The 16,667-nt window shown below is 41.6% G+C and overlaps 1 protein-coding gene across 2 annotated transcripts in view; it reads left to right on the forward strand.

Moving 5' to 3' along the window:
- Positions 1-16,667, forward strand: part of LOC124619489 (sorting nexin-29) — a 177,631-nt gene that overhangs the window by 66,781 nt on the left and 94,183 nt on the right. For both annotated transcript variants that reach the window (XM_047145914.1, XM_047145906.1), the window contains exons 5-7: positions 2,350-2,484; positions 8,035-8,216; positions 8,380-8,495. In XM_047145914.1, coding sequence (XP_047001870.1) covers positions 2,350-2,484; positions 8,035-8,216; positions 8,380-8,495 — 433 coding nt within the window. The remainder of the gene's footprint in view (positions 1-2,349; positions 2,485-8,034; positions 8,217-8,379; positions 8,496-16,667) is intronic.

The raw sequence follows: 16,667 nt of genomic DNA on the forward strand, positions 1-16,667 counted from the left end.
GTTCCTGTGTGTTAACAGAGTCACAAAGTACTTCATTAGAAGAAAACCATTTCATTGCTAATTATATATTTCCCAAAGTTCCTGATGCAGTTCTATAGTGTTGTGGTGTGTATTAAGCAGTGTTGTGTCCTCTGTGTATAATATATTTCTAAATTAGTTCCTACATAAGAGACTAAATCATTCATGCAGTTATGAAATAAATGGACTGAGGACTAAGCCCTGGAGCACAACAGTGCAAACTTCAGTGGAGAACATCTGTTTATAACTGAGCCAAAGTGCCCGGTGTTCCATAATAGGGCTTGATCATAGCAAAAAATGGGCTGTGTGTTTCATAAAATTCTAGTTTTGCTAATAGGATATCCTTGTTGAAGATCGCTACAATTTTACAGACTTGGAGTCCACTAGGGAAAGCTCCAGTTTCTAAATATTTATTGAAAATGATAGTACTTGGGTGACCAATAAGCTGTATAGTTTCTTTAATTTCAGAATAAATAGCAGTCCATAATTCTGGAGTCAGAGAACATTTGACACAGCGTTAACATACTTGTAAGTGCCAAAATTCCAGTGGAAAGCATTCCTCACAAGTGGCTTGGCACCAACCAGGTCTAATAGAGATGTACTCTTTGGTTTGATTTCATTTTTCAGTTCACTCACTCTGGTTATTCTGGATCCATAGGTACATGTAGTGTGTTGGTTTCGGAATTTTCGTTTTGCTAACATCCCATTCTGCTTTGCTGTTTCTGAGAGCACTTTCTATGATCTGTTCACAAGTGTTTTGGCCCGGGTCAGTATATGTTTGTTTGTATGTACATCTTTTTCAGCAACTATTACGTATCTATTATTTTAATAACTTTTCTGATGTCTTGACCACACTTTTTATTATTTCCAAAATCACCTTATGTGTTTTGACATTGTCATTTTCAAGCATATAAAATACAACACAAAACTGGTATCAGAAAAAGATATGAAAATATTTCCATTTCACCATTGATTAGAGATATAGTATAATGAGTAGCACATGGCTTTCTAGCTTACCATTGTTATGTTAATCATATAAAACTGTTCAGTCGCAGACAGGCATAATGGACACACACACACACACACACACACACACACACACACACACACACACACACACACACACACCCTTTTTGCTGCGTGTGTCTTTCTCTGACTCTCCTCTGCTGTAAGGTGAGTAGCAATCTGTTATTTTCGTAATATTGTTATTAATCTATCCTGGATTTTCTGTTGTTTAATATAAAATTGTTCATTAGATATATTGTATCATGTCAGAACTTGCAATAAAAAGACAAGTGCAAATTGCTACCAAGGTACAAATTGGAAGCCATATGGACTAAACTGCTAGTCGGTGGTAGACATTGTAATTGTTTGTGTACAACTAAATTTTCATTGTTACGTCATATAAAACAATTTCAACAGTAAACAGTTCAAGGAAATCACGTTACAAAGTTTTAGAAAAAGGTATTTCTTTACAAACAATATGTAACAGATCTTTTGAGTGGTTGAAGATAATGCATTGGAAGAGCACGCTGATTGGTGTTAGGGTACATGAGGCCAACTGATATAATTTAACTGGATTGATAAAAAAATCTGCTCACCATGAGCCTGTGGCTGAGAAAGCTTACCAATTAGAACCCTCTTTTGTGTGTGTGTTCTGCCACCGCTTGGTGAGTAGATTTTTTAATCTATCCAGTTAAATTATTTTGTCAATAATAGATTGTTTTCATTTTTATATACTGATGAAATTGTTTTATACAATGTAACAATGAAAATTTTGTTGTAAACAAACAAATGCAGAGTGTAATATGTATCCAAAACTGCCTAGCGGTTTAGTCCACTTAGCTTTCAATTTGTCCCATGGTAGCAGTTTGGACTTATCTTGCTATTGAGAATGTTGACAAGATATGATGTTCCTCATGAACAATTTGATATGGTTGACATAATACTGTGCAAGATGGAAAGCCATATTGTACTCGTTGTACTATGTCTGAAATCAGTTGTGAAATGTAACCTATTTTCCTATATTCCGATAGTAGTTTTGGTTGCATTTTATAGCCTTTTAGATTTGTGTGATTTAAATGTAGAGGCATTATATTTTCCATATGTCAAGAATTACCACAGAAGATAATTTATAAATAAAAGCAAAATGTCTTTGGAGAAAAAAATATGCTTCAATTGCTGTAAGCTCAAGGAGGAGAAACCAGAAAATTTGATACTTCTTGTATATTCTCTAGAATTCGCAAACATGAGTCATGGGTCAGTTTTCTATTTGTGTTGGCCACATCATAGTAACAACAGTTCGACTATTTTGTTTTACTTTCTTTGCAGGTCTCGGGTCAATACTATTTGCAATCAGTATAGATAATAGTGATCTGAATGGTGGTACTGCTACAATGGAGACGGAGTCAGTAGGAACACCTTTGAGTCGCAGTGAACCAGTTATCCCACCTGTAACTATCTGTGGTAAGTTAAAGTTGTCAAATACTGGTACATTTTCTGTTTGATTTAATGTTAAGACTTTTGTTTGAAATATACACTTCCATCAGACTGCACGTCTCTCACTGCTAATTCAGCGTTCACCAATTCCTTGGTTTCTGCCATATATGAACATAGTGATGAATTTATTTTAGTTCCATTTATCAGATGGTATCTTGACCAATATCTTACCTTTAGGCCACTCTTTCCTATTTTTGATCCATTTTATATTATGTGTGATTTTATCATCATGAAAGTGAACTAGGAAGTGAATCATTCGCTTAATTAAATCTGGAAACTTCATAGAATTTTCAACATTCCACGTTTATAATACACTGAACAGCCAAAGAAACTAGTACACCTGCCTCATATCGTGCAGGGCCCCCGCGAGCACACAGAAGTGTCGCAACATGACATTGCATGGACTCAACTAATGTCTGAAGTACTGCTGGAGGTAATTGACACCATGAATCCTTTAGGGCTGTCCATAAATTCTCAAGAGTATGTGGGGGTGGAGATGTCTTCTGAACAGCACATTGCAAGGCATCACAGATATGCACAATAATTTTCATGTCTGGGGAGTTCGATGACCAGCAGAAGTGTTTAAACTCCGAAAAGTGTTCATGGAGCCACTCTGTAACAATTCTGGATGTGTGGGGTGTTGCATTGTTCTGCTGGAATTGCCCAAGTCTGTCGGAATGCACCATGGACACAAATGGATGCAGGTGGTCAGACAGGATGCTTATGTATGTGTCAGCTGTCACAGTCCTATCTAAATGTATCATGGGTCTCATATCACTCCAGCTGCAAATGCCCCACCCCTTACAGAGCCTCAACCAGCTGGGACAGTCCCCTGCTGACATGCAGGGTACATGGATTCATGAGGTTATCTCCATAGCCATACACATCCATCCACTCAATACAATTAGAAACAAGACACATATGACCAGGTAACAATTTTCCAGTTATCAACACACTAGTATTGGTGTTCACTGGCCCAGGTGAGGTGTAAAGCTTTGTGTTGTGCAGTCAAGGGCACACGAGTGGGTCTTCAGGTCCAAAAGCCCATATCAATGATGTTTCATTGAATTATTCACGCGCTGACACTTGTTGATGGCCCAACATTGAAATCTGCAGCAATTTGTGGAAGGGTTGCATCTCTGTCACGCCATCGTTGGTCCTTTTCATGCAGGATTTTTTTCCAGTTGCAGTGATGTTGAAGATTTGATGTTTTACTGGATTCCTGATATTCACAATACACTCTTGGAATGGTTGATGGGAAAATAGGTATTGCCGACCACAGTGCTGTAGTCTGCCGGGTTACATATCTCTGTGTTTGAATGTACATGCCTATACCAGTTTCTTTGGCGCTTCAGTGTATATTCCATTCTCACCCAGTGTGTCACCCTCCCCTCTCCCCAATCACCCATACCACTCTTTGGTGAGTTTGTCATTGGCTACCAGCCTGTAGAGCACATCTTCCCTTTCTGTGCTGCATGTCTATCCTCCTACTGTTCTTTTTGTCCTCTCGTAGGGAATATTTTTTGGGTTTCTGATGGGAATGCGTTCTGAAGTTTCGGTACCCCGGTATTAGAAAAATCCCTCGTCTGTTCTCCCCCCCCCCCCCCTCCCTCCACCTTTTCCCCTTCCTCGACATCGGTGTTTGAGATTCCTCTTAGTTTCGTCTTCCTCCATGTGTGCTCCTGAAGACACACAACCCTGGGTTGACAGGTATTGTTCACACTTAACCCCTGGTACAGGCCAGGCCCTGGGGAAAGGGGGGGGGGGGGCGGCAATTGCCTGAATTGTTACCTTCCCAATTGCCAATTTGTCCTTCTGTCTGGAGTTTGGGAAGTGTCAACAATCACCTAAGGTGGGTGAGCCCCCCTGTGAGGGAGGGGGGCGGGGGAAGTCAGAAGGAGTGCACCAGAGATGCTTCCAATCATGGTGGATTTTTTTGCAATGATCCAACCTTCATCATCTCAGTCTACGCCTGCTAAACATAAACAAAATGAGGCTAAAGATTCAACAACTCTCCCAGGTGCACCTCAGTTCCTCGTGGTGTCACATACCAAAGGGGGTCAATCTTTTGCTACAGTTAATCTGTTTATTATTCAGGAAGGTTTTGGTGCAATTGCAGGCTTGGGAAATCCTGCTCTCACTTATGTAATGGGACTTTGCTTCTGGAGACCAATTGTGACTTTAAAGTCCAACAACTGCTTACATGTCTACTCCTCCATGGCTATCCTCTTCGTGTCAAGGCCCATCGTAGGATGACTCCTTCATGTAGTATTGTTTACACTCACCTACTTGATGGTCTGAGCAAGGGGGAAATCAAGCATTTACACTCTGATCAGGGCATCACTACGGTTCATTGAGTAATGAAAAAGGTTGTTAAAAACTTAGTGCCTACAAGCACTCTTTCTCTCACATGTGATCAACTATTGCTTCCAGTTTTTCTCACATGTGATGAACTATTGCTTCCAGCGAAGATTAAGACAGACTGTGTAGTCACCATGGTCTGACCATACATTACAAACTCAATGCATTGTTACCAGTGTCAATGTTGTGACCACTCTTGCACCTCCTGTCAAAACATGGACAAATGTGTTACTTGGGGTAGAGATGCTCATTAGGGCGATTACCTGCCTCCTTCTCCCTGCTGTATCAATTGTAATGGCAACCACGCCACCTCATCCCATGAGTGTCCCATGTACCTCGATGAGTAGACTGTCCAAGAGATCCGGGTGAAGGAAAAAGTACCCTACCCAGTTGCTTGCAAGTTGTTGGCTAGTCGAAAGCCCTGCATTTTATCATGTGGCAGTTATAGTACTGTTCTTGCTATGCCTTGCTCCATGAAGAACATGGGCACTCAGATGCGCGACCTCCAATTCAGTACTGCAGTTACGAAATTGCCCAATATCATGGTAGCATCCTAGTCAACTTCTCCTACAGCTGCGCAACAAGCCACCAAATCTTCGCCTGTGGCAGTGTAATCACCTGCTACACAACTGGCAGGCTGGAAAGGACAAAGGAACTCTCCTGCAAGGACTTCTTATGTCCCTTTATCCAACAAATGTCCAGTTCTTCATCTTTCAACCATAAAGGCTCTAAGAAATCGAATAAAGGTAAATGGTCTTCTCCTTCCCCGACTCGGAAATCCTCTTCAGCAGTGTCGCTACATGATACTCGGCTGACCGCCATTTCACCGGTGCGCACTGTCTACCATTTTTCTGAACTAGAGCCTGCAAGCCAACCCAGGGAGAATGCTGATGTGTCTGTAGATTTCATGGAACAAGATCCCCCATTCTCTGGGCCCTGTAGCAGTGAGTCTTCAAAAGCTGGCATTTGGCAGCTGCCAAGGTGACTGTCCTTCATTTGTTCCCACCTCCCCATTACCTGTTATGACTTTTCTCCAATGGAACTTTCATGGCATTAGATCAAACAAGAAGGAATTATGGCTGCTCTTGGAATCACAGTGTCTGGTTGTTTTCTGCCTCCAAGAATCGAAATTGCATCCTCGCAAGCACGTTGACCTCTTGCATTTCCTTCTGGTCCACTTTGGACCCCCTCCCCAAGGATGGCATTCCATTTCATGGGGAGCTGCACTGCTCATTCAGGATGTGCCCATAGCCAAGCCATCTCATTTAACATTCACCTGCAAGCTCTTGCAGTCCACATTTTCCTTCCTCGTTTCACCTTTTCTCTGTGTAACATTTACATCACTCTATCATTTGCTGTCGCTGGGGCAGACTTCCTCCAGCTTATTGGTCAGCTGCCTCACCCCTTTTGGCTGTTTGGTGACTTTATGCCCACCATCCCTTTTGGGGCTTTTAAAACATCCTGTCAGAGAGGTTCACTCTTGGCTGACCTTCTCAGTCAGCTCAATCTCACTTGTCTTAACACTGGAACACTCGTGTTGCTTTCAGACTCCGTGCACACCTACTCCCATTTGGCCTCTCGTTCTGCACTGCCCATTGTCCGTGTGGTTCATTCTCTCTGACACGTACTAAGAATGACCATTTCCTGTGCACTCGGGAGGACGACTATTCAATCCTGCGTCCGGCCATCCTGATTTAGGTTTTCCGTGATTTCCATAAATCGCTCCAGGCAAATGTTGGGATAGTTCCTTTGAAAGGGCATGGCCAACTTCCTTCCCCATCCTTCCCTAATCCGATGAGACCGATGACTTTGCTGCTAGTTGGATATTTCCTTTACAAGTTCTTTTAACAATTTCACTCCATCTTCTGTCACGGGGGACAACCTCTGTGAGCTCTCTGGGACTAAGGTTCATTCTCTGATTTCTCGTATGTCTGCAGCAGATGATCTCCAATAACTTGGGCCACTATTCTGCTGATTTGGAGCACCACACACTATCGTCCCACTTTCCTCCCTTGGAAATGAGTGAGGGAGGCTAAGTGATACACTTCTCCTCTCAGAAGCTACAATGCTGCCTTCACTATGAGGGAGCCTGCCTGTGCTCTCAACTAATGCTGATTTTCCACCCCAGTGCCAGACATTGTTCACATTAAGATGTTACATTTTTCAAATTCAAATGTTCAGCACTTTTCTCTTGCAGGTAAGCACTCCCTCCTTCATACATACAATCTCATTTGGACAGATGGCACATTTCCCAGGTGGTGGTGTGAAGCCATTTTCGTACCCATACCGAAGCCCAGTAAGGATAAACACCATACTTCTAGCTACCACCCCATTTCTCTCATCAGTTGTGTTTGCAAGATGATGGAATGTGTGATCCATGGCTGGCAGGTATGGTAGCTCGAGTCTTGGAATTAACTAACCACTGCACAATGTGGATTCTGTGTGTGCCGTTCTGCAGTTGATCATCTCATCTCTTTGTCAATCAATGTCATGAACGGTTTTCTGCAAAAATAACAGACTGCAGCTGTGTTTTGATTTAGAGAAAGCATATGACACCTGCTGGAGTACTGGTATCCCCCACACTCTGTACATTTGCGGCTTCAGAGGTTGCCTGCCCCATTTCCTTCAGGAATATTTAAAAGATAGTTTTCAAGGTACATATGGGTTTGGTCTTGTCTGACACCTTTATTCTTTTTACAGTAGTTCTTGTCTTGTGACTCATCAGTATCTCTTTGACAAAATAATACACAGTTGTACAGCTATTTCTCACCATCAAAAGGGATAATAGTTTGGCTTTCACTGTATCTAACACAAGTAGGAACACATTCACCTACCAGACGTCAAAGTGGAACACAACATTTAGACTGTTCGTGTAATGTTTTATTTATATTAAAATGTGAGTGCTTTTTTACTGTGTTAATGCATATTTACTGTAAATATATGGTGTGTAATATTTTATGATGAATGTAACTTTGATCTGAGGTATAATTATACCCTCCTTCATCTTTAAAACCGTTATTAATTTCATTTTGAACATAAAAATTGCTGAACACTAATTGCATTTTTGGGGATGGGTAGTACTTAAATACATTAGATCTTTATTAAGTAGTTTATGCCCAACAAAAGTTCATTTTTTGCATTGTTGGGTAAAAACAGTTACAGATGCTGAAAGTAAAAAGAAAAAAGATCAACGAAGACGAAAAAGGGTTCCAGCACAGATTGTAAACTTTGATGATGAACCGTCAGAAAGTGAAACTGCTGGATCTCCAGCAGACTCTGAATGCTCTACTGCACCGAAGGTATCCATTGAATCTGCTGAAACTGAAGAAAGACAGCAAGTAAGCATAACACCTTCTACATATGTAGTACTAAACCTAATGAATATTTTTCCTTATGCTGATATCTGAGATGGCTGTTACACCCAAGTGGTTTCGAGGCTGGTGATAACTTTCTGTGTCTTAGAAAAGCATAATATTGATTGATAAATTTGTCTACTTTCAGAATTTCTCTAGAGTTGAGCAGGCGGCTGAGGAAGTTGGCGTGGATGCTGCTGCAGCCAGCCTGACGGCGTGTAGCAGACCATATGATCTCACACTGCCCTCCTCTGCTGGGAGAAGGTACCACTCATATGGGCAAACTTCCGCAATTGTGTGTGAACAGAGGATTTACTGTAGATAGTTGAGAGATAATCCTGCAGTTGCAATCCCTTTGAAGACAATATATCCCTCTGGAGTTCTCTGAAGCAACACCACTGTCTTTGTGGTAATCTATCTCATAGCTACCTGTTCCATGTGCTGCGTCAGCAGCATATTCAGGTACTGAGTTATCCCAAGTAAATCCTGATCTTGATGATAGATAGATAATTCCAGTCTTGTGTGATTGGGCAGGGTAGTACGTGAAACAGTGATCATTCTTGCCATTGCCATTGGATGCTATATATATATATATATATATATATATATATATAATGGAAGGAAACATTCCACGTGGGAAAAATTATATATAAAAACAAAGATGAGGTGACTTACCGAACAAAAACGCTGGCAGGTCGATAGACACACAAACAAACACAAACATACACACAAAATTCAAGCTTTCGCAACAAATTGTTGCCTCATCAGGAAAGAGGGAAGGAGAGGGGAAGACGAAAGGAAGTGGGTTTTAAAGGAGAGGGTAAGGAGTCATTCCAATCCCGGGAGCGGAAAGACTTACCTTAGGGGGAAAAAAGGACAGGTATACACTCGCACACACGCACATATCCATCCACACATACAGACACAAGCAGACATATTTAAAGACCAATAAATATGTCTGCTTGTGTCTGTATGTGTGGATGGATATGTGCGTGTGTGCGAGTGTATACCTGTCCTTTTTTCCCCCTAAGGTAAGTCTTTCCGCTCCCGGGATTGGAATGACTCCTTACCCTCTCCTTTAAAACCCACTTCCTTTCGTCTTCCCCTCTCCTTCCCTCTTTCCTGATGAGGCAACAATTTGTTGCGAAAGCTTGAATTTTGTGTGTATGTTTGTGTTTGTTTGTGTGTCTATCGACCTGCCAGCGTTTTTGTTCGGTAAGTCACCTCATCTTTGTTTTTATATATATATATATATACACACACACACATCAAAAAAAGTTTTGCACCACCTCGGTTCCCATAACTCATGAAGATGGATGTTGGCTGTGGATAATATATCGCAGACACAGTCCCTCTGAATGTTCAGAGATGTCATTAAACCCACTCAAAGATGTAAACAACCATGCTTGAACAGCACCTATTAGACGGAGGGCGTCCAACAGCCAATCAGTTCCAGTCATTCCACCAGGAAGGAGGTACATGGCTTGTGTTGTCTGTAGTTCAACCATGCCTAGACAGTCAATACCACAGTTTGATCATGTCCACATTGTTACTTTGTCCAGGAAGGGCTCCCAACAAGGGAACTGTCCAGGCATCTTGGAGTGAACCAAAGCGATGTTGTTCGGACATGGAGGAGATACAGAGGGACAGGAACTGTCAATGAGATGCCTTGCTCAGGCTGCCCAGGGGCTACTACTGCAGTGGATGACCGCTACCTACTGATTATGGCTCGGAGGAGGCCTGACAGCAACGCCACCATGTTGAATAATGCTTTTCGTGCAGCCACAGGATATCGTGTTATGGCTCAAACTGTGCGCAATAGGCTGCATGATGCGAAACTTCACTCCCGACGTCCATGGTTAGGTCCATCTTTGCAACCACGACACCATGCAGCACAGTACAGATGGACCCAACAATGTGCTGAATGGACCACACAGGATTGGCATCATGTTCTCTTCAACAATCATCAGAGACGTGTTTGGAGGCAACCCAGTCTGTCTGAACGCCTTAGACACACTGTCCTGCGAGTGCAGCAAGGTGGAGGTGGCTTTATGTGGGGCCAACGTATGCCACTGGTGGTCATGGAAGGCGCTATAACGGCTGTACGATATGTGAATGCCATCCTCCGACCAATAGTGCAACCATATCACAAGCATATTGGCGAGGCATTCGTCTTCAAGGACGACAATTCGCACCCCCTATTGTGTATGTTTTCTGAATGACTTCCTTCAGGATAATGACATCGCTTGACTAGAGTGGCCAGCATGTTCTCCAGACATGAACCCTATCAAACATGTCTGGGATAGATTGAAAAGGGCTATTTATGGATGATGTGACCCACCAACTGCTCTGAGCGATCTACGCTGAAGGAGTGCGACAATGTGGGCCAACAGTGCCTTGATGAACTTGTTGATAGTATGCTACAACAAATCCAGACATGCATCAATGCAAGAGGATGTGCTACTGGGTATTAGAGGTACCAGTGTGTACAGCAGTCTGGACCACCACCTCTGAAGGTCTTGTTGTATCGTGGTACAACATGCAATGTAATTTTCATGAGCAATAAAAAGGACAGAAATGATGATTATGTTGATCTCTATTCGAATTTTCTGTACAGGAACTCTCGGAACTGAGGTGATGCAAAACTTTTTTTGATGTGTGTACATGTCATCACAGAACACACTATAATAAAAGTATTGATGACAGTTATTGAATTTTTCCCTCGGAGCTTGGTAGAGCATAGCTACGAAAAGAAGGTAAAAACCACCTTTGTTAATGTTTCGCAAGATTTTTGATGACATATTTGTATTTGGTTTATTAGTCATGCTTCACCCAACAGCAAATTCTGGGAAATCACCATATAATTAATTTCCACATGTTCCCCCAAAAACGGTAAAAATATCCAAAAGCTTGTTTCTAACCAAATGAGAATTGTTTTACGGCATCAGTAAGTCTCTCTGCTTTTCGCCAGCAACAGTGCTCAAGAGGCTCGTATAGTCCTCAAAGTTCTGCTGAAGTGGTTCTCTTTAACTAAACTTGGTGTTAAAAATGTATATAAAGTCAGATAAACAAAAGTGAAGAAAGGCAGTGATTTACTTGTAGCTGATTCATGTGCAGTCCAAAGGCAAGCAGAACAGTAGGGAGACTTCTCTAGCTTTCAAGCTACTGCTCTGTTTCCAGTTTAAGTACTGTGATCGGCTGCAAATGGGTGCCTGCCATTATTCACTTTTATTGTATCCAACCTGGAATTTCCATTATTGTAGTACACTAATAAGTTTGTAGATTTTGTAAGATATGTCATGCTCCTTGTGCACATCTTGCATAATAATCTTGGCAAAAGTCTGCTTTTGCTTATACAGGGTGGTCCATTGATAGTGACTGGGCCAAATATCTCACGAAATAAGCAGCAAACGAAAAAAACTACAAAGAACGAAACTCGTCTAGCTTGAAGGGGGAAACCAGATGGCGCTATGGTTGGCCAGCTAGATAGCGCTGCCATAGGTCAAACGGATATCAACTGCACTTTTTTTAAATAGGAGCCCCCATTTTTTATTACATATTCGTGTAGTACGTAAAGAAATATGAATGTTTTAGTTGGACCACTTTTTTCGCTTTGTGATAGATGGCGCTGTAATAGTCACAAACGTATAAGTAGGTGGTATCACGTAACATTCCGCCAGTGCGGATGGTATTTGCTTCGTGATACATTACCCGTGTTAAAATGGACCATTTACCAATTGCAGAAAAGGTCAATATCGTGTTGATGTATGGCTATTGTGATCAAAATGCCCAACGTGCGTATGCAATATATGCTGTTTGGTATCCTGGACCACATCATCAAAGTGTCTGGACCATTTGCTGGATAGTTATGTTATTTAAGGAAACAGGAAGTGTTCAGCTACATGTGGAACATCAACCACGACCTGCAACAAATGATGATGCCCAAGCAGGTGTTTTAGCTGCTGTCACAGCTACCATATTTACTCGAATCTAAGCCGCACTCAAATCTAAGCCGCACCTGAAAAATGAGACTCGAAATAAAGGGAAAAAAAATTTCCCGTAAGCCGCACCTGAAATCTGAGACTCGAAATTCAAGGGGAGAGAAAAGTTTTAGGCCGCACCTCCAAATCGAAACAAAGTTGGTCCATTCTAATATGAGACACAATTTAGGTATAATGAATGACGATACAGCTACAGTAGTTTGGTTCGAGTCGTAAGCTTAGCAGTTAAGCTATACCACGTAGCCATTGCTATGCGTCAGGCGCTCCGTCCGTATTTATACGGGTACTCTTCCTTTTTCACGTGCTTCGTCTGGTTTGGATCGATTGCTTATTTTTCTTTGATCTTATAAGTGCCATTTTCTTTGTTATAGGTGTTTACATCACTCTAAGCTGAAAATGCATTACTGCGCTGTGTCATTCTGATAGTGTGTGTTTACGGCCTGTCGCCGTTCTCGGCATGGCTTACTTTTGTGCGTGCTACCGCCGCTTACAATTAAAAACAAGAGAGAGGAATCGTCTCATTAGCGAAACAATGGCAAGAGACTGCTATTTGTTGTTACTTACACTGCCGCTTTCTTTGATAATGATCAACAAGAACCAAATAATAGACTGCGTATGATAGAACATGTTCTGAACGAGAGTTAGGCGAAAATTTTTCCCCGTTTGAAAATCTTTGCGGCCGCTTCTTTAGTATGTCAAATTCTGCACAGAAATTAGAGTCGTCTTAGATTTAAAAATCTAGTCAGTTGTCGTGCTTCATTTCTGACTGTATCACTACTAGGCATAAGAATAATATATAAACATGACACGATACGTATACTCTTACGCGTTTGCTGTTGTCTCTAGTTTCGTAGTTGATTAGGCAGACAGGATTTAAATGAGATAGCAGGAAACACGAAAGAATACATGGTAAAATGTTTATATTCGTATTACTCTTATGGTGAAGAGAATACTGCATGTGATTCACATTTCATCAGGTTCCTATTAGCAACCATCTCTTCTCACACGTAGGAAAAATTCAGAACTTAGAGTTGGCCATATTGACAAACATCTCAAACAGTCTTGTCAGTCGGATTTTCACAGTACATTGAAATTCTGCTACATTCGAAGATGAACAATTCGGAATTTGTATTATTTCGTTGGATAATGTATGAAAATGCAGTGGTCGAAACTCGGGGCGGAGAAGAAAAGCTCGTGTGGGGTTTTTTTTTTTTTTTTTTTTTTTTTTTTTTTTGACGCATTGGTTTTGGCGCCAATATTTACCTTTGTGCCTACAAAGCATGCTTGTGTAGCGCTACATATATTCGATGGCAGAAGTTAGTTGTGGTACCTACCAACATTTTTCAGAACTTCCGCTTGCTTTGCACTCGATTCTAAGCCGCAAGCGGTTTTTTGGATTACAAAAACCGGAAAAAAAGTGCGGCTTAGATTCGAGCAAATATGGTAATCCGCACATCTTTAGCAGACAAGTTGCGCAAGAATCGGGAATCTCAAAAACGTTGGTGTTGAGAATGCTACATCAACATCGATGACTCCCGTAGCATATTTCTAAGCACCAGGAATTCCATGGCGACGACTTTGAATATTGCGTACTGTTCTGCCACTGGGCACATGAGAAATTACTCGACGATGACAGATTTTTTGCACGCGTTCTATTTAGTGATGAAGCGTCATTCACCAACAGTGGTAACTTAAATTGGCATAATATGCACTATTGGGCAATGGAAAATCCACGATGGCCGTGACAAGTGGAACATCAGCGACCTTGGCAGGTTAATGTATGGTGCGGCATTGTGGGAGGAAGGATAATTGGCCCCCATTTTATCGATGGCAATCTAAATGGTGCAACGTATGCTGATTTCCTACGTAACATTCTACCGATGTTACTACAAGATGTTTCACTGGGTGACAGAATGGCGATGTCCTTCCAACATGATGGATGTCCGGCACATAGCTCGCGTGCGGTTGAAGCAGTATTGAATAACATATTTCATGACAGGTGGATTGGTTGTCAAAGCACCATACCGTGGCCTGCACGTTCAACGGATCTGACATCCCTGGAGCTTTTCGCTATCGTGATCCACTGACAATGCCTGACAACATGCATCAGCACATTGTCAATACATGTGCGAACATTACGGAAGGCGAACTACTCGCTGTTGAGAGGACTGTCGTTACAGATATTGCCAAATGCATTGAGGTTGACGGACATCATTTTGAGCATTTATTGCATTGATGTGGTATTTACAGGTAATCGTGCTGTAACAGCATGTGTTCTCAGAAATGATAAGTTCACAAAGGTACATGTATCACATTGGAACAACTGAAATAAAATGTTCAAACGTACCTACGTTCTGTATTTTAATTTTAAAAAACCTACCTGTTACCGACTGTTCGTCTAAAATTGTGAGCCATATGTTTGTGACTATTACAGCGACATATGTCACAAAGTGAAAAAAGTGGTCCAGCTAAAACATTCATATTTCTCTATGTACTACACGAATATGTAATAAAAAATGGGGCTTCCTATTTAAAAAACCACAGTTGATATCCATTTGACCTATGGCAGCACCATTTAGCGGGCCAACTATAGCGCCATCTGGTTTTCCCCTTCAAGCTGGACAAGTTTCGTTCTTTGTAGTTTTTCGTTTGATGCTTATGTCATGAGATATTTGGCCCTGTCATGATCAATGGACCACCCTGTACATGTGACAAGCTTAATTTGCCCTTGTTTAGAAATATGTGACAAGCTTTCTGATTGCATTTTATTAAGTATTTTATATCATTGTTTCTAGTTTTCAGTTCTCTTTTGAATTTACATAATGCCTTCTTGCCAATAACTTCATTATGTGTTTTTATCAAAAGATTTTTAATATTATTCCTTTAGAGGTTAACACTTTTGCTATTGAGAACTGTTTGTGGGCATTTACTCACTTTCTTGTAATATAATTATACTTTCTTGTAGCAATAAATAAATTAATTTTATACCTCTGTTCCTTGCTTTCATAGTGTTGTCTTGTATTTTCCATATCGTTGTCAAAACTTTAGATCTTTAAGTTGCAATATAATGGTGACTATCAGTGTCAAGATGTCTCTGAAATAGAAGTATTAATTGCGGTATTACATAAACAGTCAGTGAACCAAGGGCCCATGATCATGAGATACTTAATTTAGGATTTTCTTCCTTCTTATTGGTAATGTGTTTGAGCAGTGTGAAAACAAGACTCCCTAGACATATGCAATTGATTTTTGTACTGAAGTTCATAGCCAAATGAAGAGTGGGAAATGGACAAACGGGGTACCAAATTGATCAGTGTGAGGCTTAGTTTAGGGGAGGGAGGGAGGGAGAGAGAGGGGGGGGGGGGGGAGAGAGAGAGAGAGAGAGAGAGAGAGAGAGAGAGAGAGAGAGAGAGAGAGAGACAGAAAATCAGGCAACTGTCTTGCGAAACTATTGGTCTAAAAGTTAGAAATAAAGTAGACTAGATGAACATTTTACAAGCGTTTGGCTGATGCTCGACGTCATGTACAGCAAATGAGGTGCTGACTGAAAGTTCTAAGTTAAACATTGCACGTTTAAATCCTTAATCAGCTCTTCATTTGCTGTTCACAATTTCGAGTATCATTCAGAAGCTTGTCAGATGTTTCTCTAATCTTTTTCATTTTGTACTTTCAGAGACTTTATTTTAAAAATTTGATTTTTTTTTTCTAAAAAATTGTTTTGTTTCCTTTTAATGAAGTGTTTATAAGCTTAAGTTTCTTGAGATTTAGTAAAGCTATTAATCTTACAACGTGGCTTTCTCCTCCTCCTCCTCCTCCTCCTCCTCCTCCTCTCTCTCTCTCTCTCTCTCTCTCCACACACACACACACACACACACACACACACACACACACACACACACACACACACTCGCGCAAGCTCAGCTGCGCACACTTGAACACTGTGTGTAGCTGCCAAGGGTGGACTGTGAGCAGCTACACATCTTGGGAAAGTTAGTCTGAGTGTTGGGGGCAAGGAGGAGGCTGGGCGGGAAGGGGGAAGGACAGCAGGGTAGGAGTGGGGAATGCTAAAGTGCTACTTGAGGAGGCATACAGGGATGTGGTGAGAACAAGACAGAGTGGCTTATTGGGGGTGAAGCATGTGCGGGAGAGTGTGTGTGTGTGTGTGTGTGTGTGTGTGTGTGTGTGGGGGGGGGGGGGGGGGGGGGGGGGGGGGAGTGGAAAAGGAGAGAAGTAAAAATATTGTTGGTATTTGGTGGAGTAAAATGCCTTGTAGTACTGGGGTGGGAGCAGGGAAGGAGATAGTGGGAGAAAGACAGTGACTAATGAAGGTTGAGGCTTGGGGGGGGGGGGGGGGGGGGGGGGGGAAGAGAGAGACACATTGCAATTCAGAAAAGCTGATGGTGGTAGGAAGGATCCAGAATCACTGCTTCACAGC

This window comes from Schistocerca americana, chromosome 1, assembly GCF_021461395.2.
Source record: "Schistocerca americana isolate TAMUIC-IGC-003095 chromosome 1, iqSchAmer2.1, whole genome shotgun sequence".
In the NCBI taxonomy this organism is placed as follows: Eukaryota; Metazoa; Arthropoda; class Insecta; order Orthoptera; family Acrididae; genus Schistocerca; species Schistocerca americana.